This window comes from Heterocephalus glaber, unplaced genomic scaffold, assembly GCF_053883595.1.
Source record: "Heterocephalus glaber isolate CG9 unplaced genomic scaffold, H.glaber_assembly_v1.0 deba00001481, whole genome shotgun sequence".
In the NCBI taxonomy this organism is placed as follows: Eukaryota; Metazoa; Chordata; class Mammalia; order Rodentia; family Bathyergidae; genus Heterocephalus; species Heterocephalus glaber.
In genome coordinates this window covers 55,861,407-55,879,494 of record NW_028258317.1, presented here as the reverse complement: position 1 = coordinate 55,879,494, position 18,088 = coordinate 55,861,407, and the positions used below count along the sequence as shown (strand labels likewise).

The 18,088-nt window shown below is 37.2% G+C and overlaps 1 protein-coding gene and 1 long non-coding RNA gene across 2 annotated transcripts in view; both read right to left on the bottom strand.

Moving 5' to 3' along the window:
- Positions 1–11,529, bottom strand: part of LOC147825972 (uncharacterized) — a 35,677-nt gene extending 24,148 nt beyond the window's left edge. Inside the window, exons 1-3 of the long non-coding RNA XR_015440124.1 lie at positions 5,752–11,529; positions 2,809–3,038; positions 1,647–1,688 (exon numbers count right to left, since the gene is read on the bottom strand). This is a non-coding gene — a long non-coding RNA (uncharacterized LOC147825972). The remainder of the gene's footprint in view (positions 1–1,646; positions 1,689–2,808; positions 3,039–5,751) is intronic.
- A 3,927-nt stretch (positions 11,530–15,456) lies between these two features.
- The window catches only part of LOC101696832 (aldehyde dehydrogenase 1A1-like), a 57,910-nt gene continuing 55,278 nt past the window's right edge, over positions 15,457–18,088 (bottom strand). The window contains exon 13 of the mRNA XM_087184107.1: positions 15,457–16,003. Within this exon, the coding sequence (XP_087040233.1) occupies positions 15,931–16,003 (73 nt within the window). The 3' untranslated portion in view covers positions 15,457–15,930. The remainder of the gene's footprint in view (positions 16,004–18,088) is intronic.

Below are 18,088 nucleotides of genomic sequence, written 5' to 3'. Positions count from 1 at the left end.
TACAGCACAGCCAGGTGCATTGTGTGTGTTGTAAGAGGTGCTATAGGAGGTCTTAAGCACACTCTGAAATCTCCTGACCAGTGGGCCCTTTGAAGTCATTTAAACCAGGCTTAGAATGCCATTTCACAACATACTAGGTGTATGAACTTCAAGAAATAACCTACCCTCTTCATGCTTTAGTTATTTTCATTATATAATATTCCACTTCCTTATGTTGTTAGCAGAATTAGAAATATCACAGAATGCACAACTATCTAGACACACACACAAGCACACAGGTACTACCTAGTGACAGGTCTATTGGTCTATAAATATAGCTATCATTTACTTTAAGAAAACATTTTAAAAGGAAAAGAGTTATACATCCCAATAGAAATGTCATAATTAATATGGGCAAATAATTTTCGGAGTAGTATCTTCTCTTCTCCTTATACTTATTCTCTGGTTAGGTAATTTTCCAGTATCCTGTATTACTTTCTCACAGAAAGATAAGGTTTTTTTAATATATATTTATATATCCTTGAACTTCTTAGAGGGTTTTTGTGATTATAGCCCAGTTAGGTTGACATAGGTTTCTAAATCCTTTTGTGTAGATACTGGACATGTTTATTCTCAGATTTCTGTGTCATATTTGGCATTGAAGTCACAGAAACAAGTAGCTTGCATTGATTTTAGATATTATGCATCACAAGAATTGAAGTACTCACAATGAGAAATGAACACCCAAAGAACCCTAATGTAGCATCACCAAAAGATTTCTCTTCTAACCCTTTTGATAATCTTATCTGTATTTTGTGGGCTGTTGTTGCTATAGCGATGCAAAGATTAAAAAGTATTATTCAGAGCCGGGGATTTAGTTTTGCCGCCTGCTGCACAGGCACAAGGACCCGAGTTTGATCCCCGGTACCAAAAAAAAAACCCAACAAAAAGTATTATTCAACAAATGGCCAGGCTTATGTTTTTAGCAAAATGTACTCCTTCAATTTGCTTTGAAATTATCCTGTGATGGTGGCAAGAGTTATAAAGCTGATAAGATTTCTGAAAGCCAGACTGTATACATCACTCATTTCTTCTAGGATGATAAAAGCTATTGTATCTATCACTGTCTGCTGGCCACCCCATCTGTACCTTTGAAGTGCTTACCTTGCAGGCCACCCATTCCAGGTGGCATGACTATAAGACACAGGAAGGGTGACATACCCACATGAGATGTTGTGGCAGAGCAATAAACTTTCATTGTGCTTAGCCACTGGAATTTATTGGTTCATCTGTGATTGTGCTGTGATACAGCTGAAACTGACTAGTTTAGAGAGATTGGGGAAATATTCATGAGGCCAAAACCCCAGGAGAAGAAGAGGGTCCAAAAAGAAAGGGAGTGTGGTGCCTTCCTTAGCAGACTGACTGGAGTTTGGTTAATCTGCTCAGCCATAGACTGTGACTTTATATAATGGCACTAAACCTCTAAGCCTTTTCCTCATCTGTAAAGTGGGAATGAAAATAATCTTTACTTCAGAGTGTGGTGGGAATCAATGACATAAGTAATGCAAAATAGTGATTTTTAAAAAATTCTTGCCACATGGTAAACACTTAATAAAATGTTTGACAGCATGTTCAATGCAAAAATATGAGATAACACAAACACTCACCTTGCTTTGCTCAGGATATTAGATAATGCCATGCAGGGAAGTCTATAAAAGAGAACTTAAATTATAAGGCTCATAGATGAATTGAGAGTTGAGTAACATCATGAAATTGTATTGCAAACTTGCATGTTTAAACAGTGCACTCATCTAAATACCACGAATCTCAGCTGAGAATTAAGAGGCACTCAGGAAAATAGACCATAGAAATTCAAAATCAAATTTAGATATAAAAGACATTGCAATGTAAATGTTGTTTGGAAATGAGGTCTGACTAGATTTTTTGGAAGCAACAAGGATTCTAATAATGCACCGATGTGTGCCATCTGCACCAATCAAAGCTTAAAGCCATTTGGCTGAGATCATTTGTGCTACATCCGACTACTCAGTCTCCACTCAGACCCCTAAACAAACCTCTATGAGTATGGAGAATCCTGGGCCCTGGAGAATATTTCTGTCTGACCTGCTATGCAATGACACCTCCACTACTGCCCAGCCCACCACCATCAGCTCCTCAGTTCCTGTGACCAGGACAAAGACTCTAAATTAATAAAGCAATTTTAAAGGAGCCTGTACCAAAAGACTTGATTCATTCCAGTTGAAATAAGGAAGTAACCAAAGAGAATGCTGGCGCTGACGTTAGTTACTTGGAAGGTAAGCAGGATCTCTTAAGTACGGGAGGTAAGTTAGAGTTTCACCTGAAATCCCGAGGTTCAGTGTTTAGCCTCTTACAATGGAGATGTTAAGTCATATATGGAACTTGAGAAAGTTAACTAAAAGCAAATTATATAATGATAGAAATCAGTCACCTTTATCGGAAAGCATATCTTGGGTGATGCTAAGGAGGAATTAGGAGGATTTCTAGGGAGAAAATTATTCTTGAGAAGGGGTGGGTGGGAGGAAAGACTGAAGAGCGTCCCTCTGAGAGCTTGATATGGGCCCCGGCGGGTGACCAGCGCCTGTCTCTCTCCAGAGCTGAGAGAAAAGTTGACCAGTGTCCCCGAGAAAAATGGAGGAGGATGGCTGCTGTGTGAGGGTGACTAAGGAGGCATGACAGTGAAACTGGGGCACGCGTGCACCCTTTGGGCCATTGCTCTGTTTTCCAGGTCTATCATGCCACAAACACTAAGGCCTGGGTAGCAGAAACAGCAGAAGCTTGTTTTCTCACGGTTCTGGAGGCTGGAAGTCCATGATCAGGAGCTGGCAGGTTTGGATTCCTCACAGGCCCCTCTCCTTGGCCTGCAGATGGCCACCTCCTTGCCGTGGTCTCACATGGTCTTTCTTCTGTGTGCACAGGATTTCTTGTCTCTCTTCTTACAAGTGAAGCAGTTACAGTGGATGAAGGTACACCTCTATGACCAAATTTTATCTCAGTCACTTCTGTCAAGGCCTTTTCTCCTTTAAATATGAATATTGACAGAACACAATTCAGCCCATGATGGGCTGTGCAAGGGAAAGAGGGCTGTCAGGGTCGTCACCCTGCATTCTGCCGAATAGATTGAGTCAAAAATATTTTACGGTTGTGGAAGGAATAACTGTCTAGGCACAATAAAGAATATTCATTTGGTTGAGGGCACAGGTAGTAAACAGGTAGTGCTCCAACAGGTAGTACCCAGATCTCCCAACTTTGAAAATCTGTCAAGAACCAATGGAAGTGTTCACAAGAGAAAGGAAACTTGCACAAGAGCAGATCACATCAGGACAGTCAAAGAACATTCAGGCCACCACTCTTCTTCCATGCCTTCCACCCAACCTTACTTCCACCTCAGCTTTGACTCTAAAATGTTTAGCCATTTAGGGAAAATAGTAAAGTATAAGCAGGAGCAGAGAGAAATACATAGAAAGGGCCAGTTTTTCATTCTTCCAGTCTATAAGTTTTCATTTGGTTTATGCTCCAGTTAGAGGAGGACTTGTATACTTTTGAGGAAAGGTGGGCCTTTGCCTAAAACTGGAACTTGACATTCTAAATACTGAAGTATCTTTTAAAAGGTGTAAAGCAAGTTTTATTCCCTTAGGGTGAAATTATTAGATCTATGAAAGTTTCTATGCAGAGTCAGAAGAAAACCTTCCATTAATACAATCTGCCAATTCTCAAAGGTTTTTTTTTAAATAAAGTGGCATAGTGTTGTCCTCACTGGGACCAAAACAAGGTCCTTCAGCTTGGCCACTGTGAGGCAGGAGGATAGGATGCTCTTCAGGGAGAAGACTGGCAGAGGGTGAGAAGCCAGGAGTCAAAAGGCAATTTACAGTCTTTTGTGAGAAAGCTTTGTATCTATAAATCAGGAGTGGGGGCAGGGCAGAAGAAGGACACATTATTGCACTTGGCTATTGGTAAACTGACCTGACCTTTGGAAAATAGAAAATGAAAATGTTGAGGGGTCAGGAATGGCTAATATTTGTTAAGCAGTAGAAAAGAATCACAGCGTAGCCTGCTCTACAAGCTGGGAGGATGAAGGCAGCTCCTGAGAGGGCTTTTGGGTGAGAGCTCAAGCATGAGGAGTCCGGAGCAGTGAGTTCTCCCAAGGAGCAGGTGGTGCAGGCAGAGACACGCTCCAGCTCCAGGCAGGGGTGTTGGCAGGTTTGCTGCTGCAGCAAAGAGCACAGGGAGGCAAATGGGAAGTGAGGCCAGATGGCACCTCGCTGACTGCTGCCAGCGGGAGGGAGAGGGGAGAAGTCAAGACCATCTCCCTTACCTTTTTGAAAACAACTGCGGTAATATAACCCAAAGTTTTCCATTTGAGCCATTTTTAAGTGGACAGTTCAGTGGCATTAAGTACATTCCCATTTTTATGCATGCTCCTTAGGTTGTAAAATCATGTGTGGGGTATGGAAAGCAAAGTGGTGAGGGGCAGGCTCATCGCTGCATGTCCTCAAGTCCCTTCTGTAAAGTGGTGCAGTGTTTTGTTGAACCTGCCCCAGTCCTCAGAGCATCTCTAGATGACTTAGGAAATTGAACACAATGTAACTGACATTTAAATAATGTCATACTATATTGTTTAGGCAGCAATGACATGGAGAATGTCCACACATACTCAGAATAAACGCAATTTATTTTTCTGAAAGTTTTTGATCCACAGTTGGTTGAATGCACAGATATGGGAGCTAAGAACTCCGATTTGCCAGAGCTGGATAACACACCTTTCTTTAAAGTTGGAGGTGGGTTCTGCTTTTCCCAAACCATACAGAGGGAGACTAGAGTAAAGCTGGCTCTTTAAACATGTGCTCAGCTGACAACACAGAACAACTACCAACATCATGTGCACCAGAATTGTCCAGGTCCCTTCCCACCTGAAGCTGCACAGATTTTCGGCTTAGAAGAGTGCTGGGCAGTGTTACCAGGAAAAGTCTCAGTGCAAATGTCAGCAGTGCTGAATCCTGGTCATGACACTGCCACTATCGGTGTGACACCATCCATTCCACCTAAGATCTCAGGGCCTCAGTGTCTCTATAATGACAGGTCTGGGCTAAAATCTACAATAAATCCTTTCCTATTTTAACCCTAGGGTTGGCATAGAAAGGCTTGGTGTGTTGGTAGAATGAGAAGTTTGACTTCATGGTTATTTTATGTTAACTTCTTCCCTAAATCTATGGCAAGCAACCTGCCAGAACAAAAAGCCTTGGAAGGTTAATAGAAATTAAGTTTATTTATAGAAACATAACTTCAATGCTTCCCTTTTACCTAATGGGTATAATAATGTCATTCTTTCTATGTTACTTTGCTTCAAAAAAAGGTTATAGAAGATTAGATAGGACTTTCATGAACACAATAAAACTTGTTTCTTTAAATTGCACCATATAGCTAGCTATAGGAAAATCATTCCTAGTTTTTTTTCCTTCCAGAATATATCTCAAAATGATGGGCGAAATAAAAGGTGATTATATGAAAGAGAATAACTTGTCATCCTTTAATATCCTCACACACTTTCTGTCTCTTCTTGCAGTTTGAGATCACAGGATTCTTGACAAACTAAGAACCCTCTGTGCCAGTAAAGTTAGGACTCACTTTTTGTTGGATGAGGTTTGGAACATGCAATTATTACTAACTGTAGCTAAACTTTTCATCTGTCCCCAGCCCTTTCTGTCTGGGGATAGGATAGGGGATATGACCAACCTCTCAGTGTCAGTTCTTTGCAAAGGTCTCCAAATAGGTATAGTTTGGAATGTTTGCTGGTATGACCCTCATTGTTATGAATCATGTCATGAGTCATGTTCAGGGAGGCTTTAGGGCTCTTTTTCATGGTTATTTTTCTTCCAATATTTGTTTGAATGAAACATCCAGAAATTTCTGTAGTTTTCCACTTCCATCATCACAGGAATGTTCTCTTGAGGCTTCTATCCATCTGTTAGATGGAGAGAGATTTGGGATTGGTTTTCAGGACTGAAATAGAGATTCACACTGAGCAATGTGCAAGCTGTACTCAACAAACTAGCCAACCTACTCCCTCCATGCCTAACCACCCCTACCCACCATGCCCCAGGTTCTGCTTAGTGCTATAAATGATAAGAGAAAAAAAAATCACCATTAGAAACTCAAGGTCTTTTAAATGGAAAGCAGATTAGATAAAAATAGAGCATTCCTTTGGGAGTGACTTGATGTGGTCTTCATTCCAAAGGCAGTGTGTGTATTATTCCCCTGCATTCCTTTCCCTGTAGCGCTTCCCTTTCTTAGTCCCTAAGCATCCATCACCTTCCATATTCCTCTCCTGCAGCCATCCTTCCACACCTTCCTTGACATTTAACTAGTGTTCTTTGCCATAGATGCTTCTCTGGTAAACCCTGTCTATAAAAGAACAGCGAGAGTTGTGAGCACATTGTCTAGCAGGCTGGAATAATACAATGAGAAGATTTCAACATAATCTTTATACTGTCTCTCCAGTCCTGTGTGATCTTGGAAGTCTCTAAAAAGTTGAGTTCTCATATATCCAGTGGGATAACAAGACTGTCACAGCTCAGAATGAGATGTTACAAGAATCAAGTGCAATAATGTGTTTGAAAGTGACATATAAAATGCAGCAATAACATTGTACAGTGAATGACTGAGTAGCCAACTTTTCTGAGTTAGTTATACCTTCATTACATCACTTGAATACCTATAACAATTGATTCTTACCACACTCAGAAATTATCTTTATGGTATCTTCATTTTCTACAGACTATGAAGAAAGAAAAGCAGTCAGTTGTACTTTTACTCAAAGAAGCACAATTATTTCTGATCTGCTTAGATTATTCTTGTCCACAAGCAGCCTGTGCAGAGATGAGAACAATGAGGCCAAGAAGTCCAGTGGACCTGGCCCTTAGCCCCTACTCCCTGATCACTGGCATCCATACTTTCCCTTATCTCCATATTTACAAGGCTGGAATGCACAGTGGCAAAATAAGAGTCATGGAAAATCCAACACATATTTTACATTACAGTATTTTTTGGAAGCATAAACAAGTAATTGCAAATACTCAGAATCTCAGAATATTTACTCGATAAGTTTTATCACAAACAAGGGCTATTATCCCTATTGAACCTAGGAATCCAAAAGAAAAGTATGGCCTAAAGGCTTAGGATGTTATTTCTTAGTCCAGCATGAGAGGCAGGCCAGGAAACAGAAGAGGGTAGCTGAGAAATCAAATAGCAACGAATGCAGGCATGGTTGTGGTGAAAAAGGCATCCCTCTATATTGTTGGTGGGAATGTAAACTAGTCTAATATCTGTGGAAGTCAGCATTGAGATTCCTCAAAAAACTAAAAGCAGAAATTCCATTTGACTCAACCATTCCTATACTGTGCATTTTTCTGAAAGATTTAAAGACATTATATTACAATGTTGCATTCATGCCATGCTTAGAGCAGCCCAAGTCATAAATAGCAGCAGCCTATATGTCTGTCAAGAGATGAAGGAAGAAAATTTTCTATTGCTACACAATGGAGTTCTATTCCATTATAAAGAAAGATCCATTTGTAGGAAAGGGGATATGCCTTGAAACTATAATGTTAAGTGAAATAAATCAGACACACAAACTTAAATACTGTATAGTTTCTCTCATAAGAGAAGCACTAGGTATAAATAAAGAGCAAAATAAAAGGTAAAAAGAAATAGGAGATAGATCTGCAAATGGGAAGGGGATCGAGAGATCGGCTGTGGGAGAAGAGAAGACACAAAACAATTAAGATATATCACGTACATGTACCAAATATCCACAATGGAAATAGTCATTATGCACAACAAATGTAAATAAATAAAAAAGAGGAGAAAATTGAAATATATTTGAAATGGAAAGAAATCTTCAATGACTTTATTAAACAGTAATGTAAAAGAATAAAATTACATTTTGATATTACTTTCTCTAGTTTGTAATTGTTTGATTGGGTCTGAGGATCATTGTGAAAGTTGTCAAAGTAAAAAAAAAAATGAAGTTACTTATGCCAAACCCTAACAAGACACATAAATCCAGGAGGTTATGTAGTAAGGCATGTTCTTACACCCTATAGGAACTGCTAGAAAGACTCCCTGAGGGACACTTACCCGTGTGTGCCTCTAACTTCTAAGAGATTGACTGATTTGTCCAAGTTGTCCAAAATTTTTTTCTACTGACTTCTGAACTGTAGCTTGCTACCTTTATCACAAGGAAGTCAGCCAGATGTATCACACCTTCCTGGTACACTGTCTCCACTAATGAACTGACATCAACTGTTATGATAAACCTCTGTGACCAAGGTTCACTTTGCTGCAAAACAAAGTATGTGTGTTTCCCTCTTTTGCCTTGAAAAGTTTCTTGTGTTGGCCTTCTCCCTGATGTACCTTTGCTCTACTTAAACATGCATATCTGGATAATACTCTTTTTGTTTACTTCTGAATAAACTCACTATCTTTGGAGAATCTGCTATAATTTAAGTTGACTCTAGATAGTATGGCTTACTGTCTGAAAATGTGAGAGAGATTATGTTGTTAGACTGCTTAGCTTTAAGTCTCTAAGATGCTATATATTGGCTGTGTGACTTTGTCAAGTTAGTTAAGTTATCTGAGCCTGTTTCCTCTCCTACAAAAGGAAGAATGTAGTACCCGTCTCCCATGGTTCTTGCGGGGAGGAAATGTGATAACAGATCCTGTGTATTTAGATTAGTGCCTGGCATGGCTTGGTGGACCAGACGTGGTACCGGCTGGGTTGCCATGGTGGCTGTGACTTTCACTCTACAGGGAGGGACTGCAGGAAACTTGGTAGAGGATGCATGGGATAATTTTCTATTATTTCTAATTACTACATGCAGATCTATAATTATCTAAAAATAAAAATTAAATAAGAACTTCAACTTCAATAAATTCGATAATAAATTTTAAGATTTATCTTTGATCTGTTTAGATTTTATGGCTTGACACTGAATTCAAAATTTCCAAGATCTGTCCCCAAGCTGCCTGTCCAGGATTGTTTCAACCAAATAGGATCTTCATCATGCACACTTAGGGCTTCCTCACTTTCGCTCCTCATTTGTAGGCTAGAGCATTCTTTCCGTTTCATCTGTGCATGTTGGATCCTAGTTGATGTCAAAGGCGAATCTAAATGCTACTAGATCATAAATACTCCAGTGAAAAGCCACTTTCTTCCTTCCAAACCATTACAGGCTTTTTGCTGCTATCAGTCTTATGATACTCTGTAAGTTCTGCCTTTTATTTTTATGATTCTGTATGTCTTTTTCATCTATTCTAGAAGAATCAAGTGCTGTGAGAGCAGGATTTTGCCTTTTTATGTAAAGGGAAAAAGTATGTCACCTACAGTTGTGCTAACACAGAATGAGGACTTAATACTCATTCTTTCTTTTGCCGTCTTCAGTATTCTGACTTTTCACTGACTGCTACATATATATAAAATGGCTAATTTAAATTTTGTTACTAAATTATTAGGACACTTGTCTTTGCTAATGTTTGAAACTAATTTTCATTTTGGGGTGATGTACATAAACTATCATGTAAACTTTTGTTTTTTAATGTAAGAGAAATAAATCCCAATAAATAAAATACAGAAAGAAAACTGTAAAATTGGGGATTGAATATCTTCTCTTTTTAAAAAGACAAAAATGAAAAAATATGATAAATAAAATACATAATGGAACAATGTAAGTTGCATATTTAATCAAATATTAGTTAAATGTCCTCAGTGTCACATGGGACAAAAAGCAGTAGCACAAAACCAGGAGTTACAATGCAGAAGAAGATGTTAACTAGACTCTGCCACCGGTAATTTAATAATATTTCAGATGCCATTGGGTTTCTCCCCGCCTCTGTGAAATGAAGTTGTTGGGCTAGAAGAACACTGGTCCCTGGCTCGCCCTGATATTTTCTGGTTGCACTAATGTGGGACACTGCACACTGGGCACAAATGCTAAGCTCTGTGCCTTGCAGTCCACTAATCCTTCCCATTCAGTTCGTGTGGGCTGAGTCTCTGCCTCAGTCAATGAGTGATCAGCATCACTGTGGGCTCCTGAGCTTTGTTTGAAACCAGCCTCTTCTGTTTTTCATTTAGTCCTGTGTCTCTGACTATTAGCTTAAAGATTAATTGTGGTGACTGGTAACTCTAGTGAAATGCAGCTGAGTTCATTTAATTGAGCAAGCTATAGTGTGACATTACATGTATTTGAAATATTTTTCAGTTTGTTTTTTGCTCTCTTTTTTTAAGACAGAATTTTGCTGTAAAGTCAGGCTGGCCTTGAACTTACTTTGGAGGGAGGTTCATGTATTTGAGTTTCTAACCTCAAATCTCAGCCAATATTTTAGCTCACACTGTGCTCCATTCTGTCCTTTCTTTGATAGTGAATTTTAACTTTTATCTGAAGAGAATGATTTTTAAAAATAGGATGCGAGGGCTAGCAGATAATCACATTTATGATGGAGTCCTAATCGAGATTACCTTATCAAGTTAGAAGAAGACAGAGATACAGTCTGTAGAAAAGATGCTGAGTCAGAATCAAGAGGACAAGGTTGGTATCTATAAAAAAGTAATTACTTTTATGGAAGTATGTATTAGTCCCAAGACATTTATTAAATAGATAAATAACATGTATTAGGCACTTGTTCTATCCTAGGAAGTTTGCTAAATATTTTACAGATGTTATTTCATTTAATGGAATAACTCAGTTAGGTAGGTGTCCTTATTGATTTCTTTCTACAGATAAATGTTGGAATTTAGAAGGATGGACTAATTTGTCCCAAATCCCAAGGCCAGTGAGTACTGAATAGAAATTTGAACTCATAAGGCTGGGATCCAAGAACACCTGGCATTAGTTCAAACCCTTCTTGCTTCTCAAATATGAGGAGCCATCATGATTTGGCAAATTATTTCCATGTGAGAAAGGTTTAATGATTGACTTCTTCATATCAATAGTGAGTGGTAGAACCAGAATTTGGCATGTATTTAACTCCAAAGTTCAGGATCCTTCTAACATAACCATACTTTGAATAAAAGTAGAATTTCAAGTGGCTAAGAGATTTGTAACTGATTTTCAGATGCCTCTGCAGATCTCACAACAATGTAGTCAACTTGTTATGGAAAAGTAGTAATACAATTCAGGTTAAAATGAGAAAGGACAGTAGTATAACACTACACACAAGGCGCAGACACTAATATTCTTAAGGGAACATTTCTTTTTCACAGTTGTCTAAAAGAGAAGGCACATGTTTTTCAGGTTTCAGAAACACAGTAAAATCTCGATTTGCAAGCATAATTTGTTCTAGAAACATGACTGCAATCCAAAGCACTTGTATATCAAAGCAAATTTCTGAATAAGAAATAATGGAAACTTACATGATTTATTCCACAACCCAAAAATATTTATATAAAATGATTACAGTAGTGTAATACAAAATATTAAAGAAAATAAATAATATAAAGAAAAATAAGCACATCAACTTGCACTTACCTTTGAAAACCTTTGTGTCAGGTGTGAGTGAGACAAGAGAGAGCAGAGTTATTGTGCAGGACCGCTTTCACTATCAGTGGTGGAATCACTGCAATCTATTGGCTCCAGGGAATCTTTTTCTTTTTGTGCAGCTTTAACAAGGAAGCCATCCAGTGGCACTTGGTTTTAACTCCTTTTGAGGATTTTGCAGGAATGTGGCATTGCATTGTTAAACAGATTCATTCCTTGCACTTCTACACCCTTGAGTGGTGGCTTTCTACAAAATTTTGCACTATTTGCTGTATTTTACACATTTCCTAATCTCATTTAAAGTGAGATTCCTCTGCTTTTTTGTCCTGCAGATGAGATCTCCTCCATAACCTCCTGCTGTTGGGAGAGGATCACTCACAGTCACAGTCTGGCAGTGAGAGCATTTACTGAGACAAGGAGAGAAGATCACATATACATTGTGCATTAGGTGCTAGTAGTCTTGCCAATGTTGAATTTTCTGGATTAGATAATTCCACTGTGATTTTGTGAAATCATGACATTATTTGTAGGAAATCATATTGAAGTATTTTGGCAAACAGGCATGATATTTACAAGGATGTCTCAAGGAAAAAACATATCAGTATAGAAAATAAGAACCAAGATATGTCATGTACAGGTACAAATTCCCAATGATGAATGTCATCATACTGTATACCTAAAATGTACCAATGAACTTAATAAATAAAAGTGAAAAGAAAATGGGAGTGATAAAAATCAAGGGAGGAAAATATTAAAAATTAGAAAATAAAAATGTACAGTTCATTGCACCACTATCACATCTTCTTTAACAGCTTAAAATTATTGTAGAAATTAGTTTCCATCTTAAATAAGTTTTGTTTTAATATTTAGCTCTTTTTTTCTAGGGCCAATGAATCTTTAAAAGACTTGAGCAAAAGTAGACAAGCAAATATCCTAAAATTTGGGTGAAATCACTTCCAAGTGTCCATCTTCTATGAACATTTCTATAAATCAGACGTGCGTTACAAAGAAATAACCTAAATTCTTGTGAAATTATTCAGCACATGTTGTCAAAGTAAATGTTCAAAAGGCATCACTATTTCTTTAGTCTCTATTTTATTAAGTGCTAAAATTGATTTTTTATTGATTTCGGAATTATCCTCGATGTTCGTGGGTGAGAATAATTTTCTTATGGATAAACTCACTACTCAGGATCCAAAGGCCATTTAAATGTCTTGTGCTAGGACCCTGAGTCCCTCACAGAGAGTTCTGTGGTTTTCTGAGAGATGCCTTCTTGGCTCTTTCATGGAATGTTAAAATAATAATGGAGCTGATTCTCCCTCATTTGTGTCTTGACTCAGGATACTATTTTGCGGAATGTCACATTCCTGGTGTGCTAAAACACAAAGCTTCCATGCTATCCAAGCAGACACTGAATTTTGGTTTCTAGGAAATTTAGCTATTGTTTCTAAATCTCCTTTCTATACATCTTCTAGCACCAAAATTGAAAAGTTCAAGTGCTTCTCCAGAGAAAAAAAAAATCCCAGAATAAGTTAGCATATACAGTTCTAAAGGAGAATTTAGATCTTTCATGAAAATGTGACCTAGTTATTTAGAATATTCTAAGAAAACCACCAGGAGGCAACTGTTTATTGATGTTTCCCATGTACAATTGTAAATGTATATTTACCAGGGGAGAAATTCTGAGGTACATTATTTTCTCTTCAATTACTTGAAGAAATGACTAAAATTCTCTACCTTGTGTTGGGTGTATTTTAAGTTGATGTCAAGAATTTCAGAAAAATATTTGCCCCTCTTTCTCCTTGGCTATTTCAAAATAAATCCAGAAGTATGAATTCTGAAAAAAAATAGCTAAAAAGAAAAAGAGAAACAAAAGGGAAAAAAAAAGCTCACTAGATTGGACACTAGAGCATCTGTCTGAGAGCTGGCGTGTCCCTGCCCTTTCCAATTTCTGTTGCTTGGTTTGCTGTTCCTGGAGATGAAAATGTTTCCCACCATGTAATGTGGAGCTGAGGACAGTGAGATCATATTTCTGACTGCAAATTATACATGGACTAATAAGATACCCTTTAACTTTTCAAGGTTTTCAGAATTATTGCCAGTATGACTTTCATAGAAATAATGCAATATCAAGAATATCCAGAGGCTCAGAACAAGCTAATATACAACTGATATTTTCTGTTAAATTCTGTAATGTATTTGTACAATGAAGATTTAATTTTTAGGTATTTAATCTTGTTTATGGCTTTTGTTTCATTCTGTGTTTAGCCCTCTTTGTTTACACATTGAGATGGTATGATAGGATGCCACTGAAATATTAACTTGTTAAAATAAATAATTGATTTGCACATGGTTTTAAACATATCTTTTAAAAATGTAAGCATTGTCTGATTTAAAGAAAATAAATCTTCCTCTGTATTTGGATATGTTTCCTTGTCAACATCCAAAGGCCTTTTATCTCTCCCTAAGACTTAGGTTTCTCCAGTTTCCAAAATGGTAATTATGCCACAATTCTCACAAAATGGTTCACTTGCAAATTTATTGGCCTATCCAAGTTTGGGGAACTTTTGAATTGCAGTTGCTATTTTTTCAGGCCTAAAAAGCTAATGACTTTCATTCATTTTATGTTGTTATACGTGACAACAGTAGCTATCATTATGTCACAGTGTCAGTGTCACTAGGTAATCTATCAGTCTCAAATGATAAACTAAACTACTTATATAAAATCTCAATCTGGAAAATAAAGTTATCCTAGAGATCACTAAGCTTAAATTTCAGTTGTTGAATTAAGAACACTTTAAAATATATACAGTAGTATACAAATATTCTTTGGATTTTACTTGGGCCTAAGTCATTTCCTCCAAGGTAGCTCAACAGAAGAGTAAGAAGGCCTTTGTTAGGAGGGTATAATGGAAGCATGGTGCAGTCAACGTTTACACAGAGGGCATTTTTCCAGATGTTCCTTTTGAATCTTTGGATCTCTCACTAGAACAGGAAGTGCTGCCTATTGCAAAGAATAGCACCTCCTAATATGGATTTCTTAATGTTAATTGGTATAAAATGAGACATGGGGAAGGAGGGAGGAAAGCTCTCTGGTAAAATAAATTGGGAAAAAATTATACTAAAACAGAACCAAAGAGGTTATAGGATACCTGAGAACATACAGTATGCTAGAAATGTACAATGTGAGGAGAATACATTGTATGGAATGTATGTAATTTTTCAATGAAACATGTCTTGAGAGATTATGCTGTAAAACCTCTTTTCCTTTTATTCACTGCAAATTTGATCATTACTAAATTTCATGTCTTCTCAAATTTCTTTCATGAAGCCGTCCCCAACACACTCAGCTAGAAGTCATCACTAGTCCTGTAGCATATTACTGTGCTCTTAGGGCCTTTAGAATCCTCATTTTTGGGGTGGGACACAGATTGTGGTTTTGTTCTCCACTAAGCTAATGTATCTTAAGACAATGGAGCAATCACTTTTCACCTGATTTATACAGCACTCCCGCTTAGAACTTTGTAGGAACTCAGTAAATTCTTATGAAGGACAAATTCCACTATCTCAAGGATTGATGATTTCAAGGATTCCCCTGGAAAATAATAGATGTGTCTCTACCCATTTGAGAATGAGTAAATAGATTTTTAAATTTTCATTTGTATAGGTACATGTTTGCAGTACTGAATTCCCTTCATTGTGGGGAATTGGTTACTTCTACATGGCACATCTTAATCCTCTGAAGGCCCCTTCTCTCCTCTTCCTCCCCCTCCTTCCATTTCTTGATTTTTTATGTTTAAGTTAATCTTTATGATTAATTAAATACTGTTCTTGAGGGACAAGAGTAAGTAATTCACTAGAGCCCAAATTTGTAACTAAAAAGAATTCAAAAAGAACAAGAGTCATGTAAGGTTGTTTGAATTAACTTTTATATTAAAATTGCAGTAAAATATCTCATTTGACAAGCAGATGTGCCATTCTAGGAAACCCTTCAAGACCCTCCACAGACACCATGATTACTGGGAACAGAGCACCTTGGGGTCATTAATAAGAATGTTAAGGCCTTCGAGCAGTCGCTGAGCGGAAAGGCCTGAATAACTTCATCTTCTCGTATAAAATGATTATTCCTGACAATACCTACAAAGAAGAATACATCAGTACCACAAAGCTAGAGATCTTGCCTCCAAATCCACCGTTTGCATTCAAACGTAAATGATTCTTTCTCAATAAATTCCATGTCTGCTTTTTAATGTATATTATTAATAGTCATGTGATTACTAAAACGTTTAAAAGTTCAGAAATATAAATTTTGTATTTAAATTCTACTACACTAGGGACTGGAGGAGATGCCAGTTCATTGAAGAGTCCTCAGTCCTGGGGATTATGAGTTCTTCTGAGAGATTTTCATTGTGACAGTCTTGATCTCTGTGTATTCATAGACACCTTCTTCACCCCTAGAGGGACAGAAAAAGTTACCCATAAACATGGCAATACAATTATGTAATAGTCCCTGATTTAATATAAGTATGTTCTCATTTATCTAAGGACCATGGAAAATATTTTCTATTAACATTGAAGCTAGCCAAATATAAGATGGTTATACATAAATCTCCTGTGGAAAAAAATTCTTTAAAATATCTTTCTTTTAAAATAATTACATACCTCTAGTTGATTTTCATAGAAAGTTTTCATTTTTTACATTATTCTACTTAACTATAAAAGCTCCAGCTACTCAAAAGATAATTCAACCCAACAAGAATTTTATCATTCTTCATTTAGATTTAGAGAAAGAAGATTGCTTTAGTACAAGAGAAGTTGCAATAATTATCACTCAAGGGCAATTCCATAAAATTGTAAACCGAGGTCAAGCCTGCATGTACCATGTGCTCCTGGCAGAGAACAGGTGAGGGTAGAAAAGGACCATGCTGTCATCTTCATTCTAAGGTGTTCTGAATCTTTGCAGCTGTAGTTTTACCAATATTTTTGATTCTTGGTAAAACAAAAGCTTGAACATTATTTTTGAAATTTTGTTTCTTTTTGGATGGCTTATATGTTTTCTTTGTAGAAAGGAAAGAAGTTAAGAGATGGGCCTAACTTCAGGCTTTTGGTCTTTTTTACAAATGTTGATACATTGCCATTATACAGCCTCCTCTATCCTGTGCTGTTTGCTTCTATAACTCTTAAGTCCACCTCAAATGATCCTCAATTAATGTGAGTCAATATGCTTGCATTCTGTTCCCTGTTATCAGATTTATACCTCCTACCAGTTTTGGAAACTATGATTTCCCTTTACTGAGGACACAGCAAGGTCTGAGCTTAGTTATTTTCTATATCGTTTTGATGAGAAGATCAAATTATGCACAAGACTGTGTTTAAAATCATAACACCTACACACATTTAGGTTTACAGAGGAATATGATCTCGGTATTTTTCTTCTCCTCCTTTCTTGTCATGTAAGTAAGTATGAAGAAGACACCTTTTTCTCCTGAGAAACCTAATTCTCTCACTGATATTTCCTTGAGCAATTAAGCTTTTGAAGATACATCCTAAAAGCTTTAGTAAGCATATTCTTCAATGTAATTAAAGGGTTTAGATGCAGAGAGTATTCAGTAAAAACATTTTAATCTTCCAGAATTAGATAAAGTAACTCATGATTTTCACCAATAGGCTTTCCATCAGATTTTGGCTTACAAGGGCACTTGAAACTCTCAGGAGAATAATGAGTGTGATTATTGTCACACTCAGGCTGAAACAGATCCTTCTCCTCAGGATCTCTATGCATATATGTATTATATCCACGATAGAACAAAGAACATATGTTTGCTTTTATCTTTATCTTATTAAGTCTATGAGTTACTAGGTCTGTGCTTCTGAAATCCTCAGTTTACGAATCATTTGGAACCTTATTCTAAAGCTGATTATGATTCACTCCACTGGAATGAAGTCTGATACTGCATTTCTACTACAGGCCCACATAATGCTCATGCTGTTCATCCAAGGCACACATTATAAGTAAAGAGGTCCTCGTAACGAGTTCTGTCTGGTTTTCCCTCTGTGCCTAGGAAGGAATTTTTTACTAATTAAGCAGACACAGAGGACATCTGAACTCTTGTGTAAGCACAGTTGTTTATATTTCCTTTCTCTTCTTTTGAAAGGGAAAACAAAACAAAATAACCTTGTGAGATACTGAGATGCAATTAAATGTGAATGTCTTACCAGGCAAGTCTCATGTGATCGGATGTTCACATTTGTGAAAATCAGTGCAGTTACCCAAAGGAGGGATTTGTAGTAATTAACCCATTCCAGTGCCTACACTATGATCAGTTTCAAAAGTTAAGCTTTGGTTACTCAGTGTTACCACTGGACATGTTTGGAGTGCACACCACTATTGGCGTCTTTTTGTGGACTCTTCCCCACTGATGAATTCTGATTTCCACCTTTGAGGGTAAATTGTAATTCAGTTATAGGGGGTTGTTTGAGGGTATTGCATCAGTGATTGTCTTTAAATCTCTTTCAACTAATAACTTCTTAAGTTCATC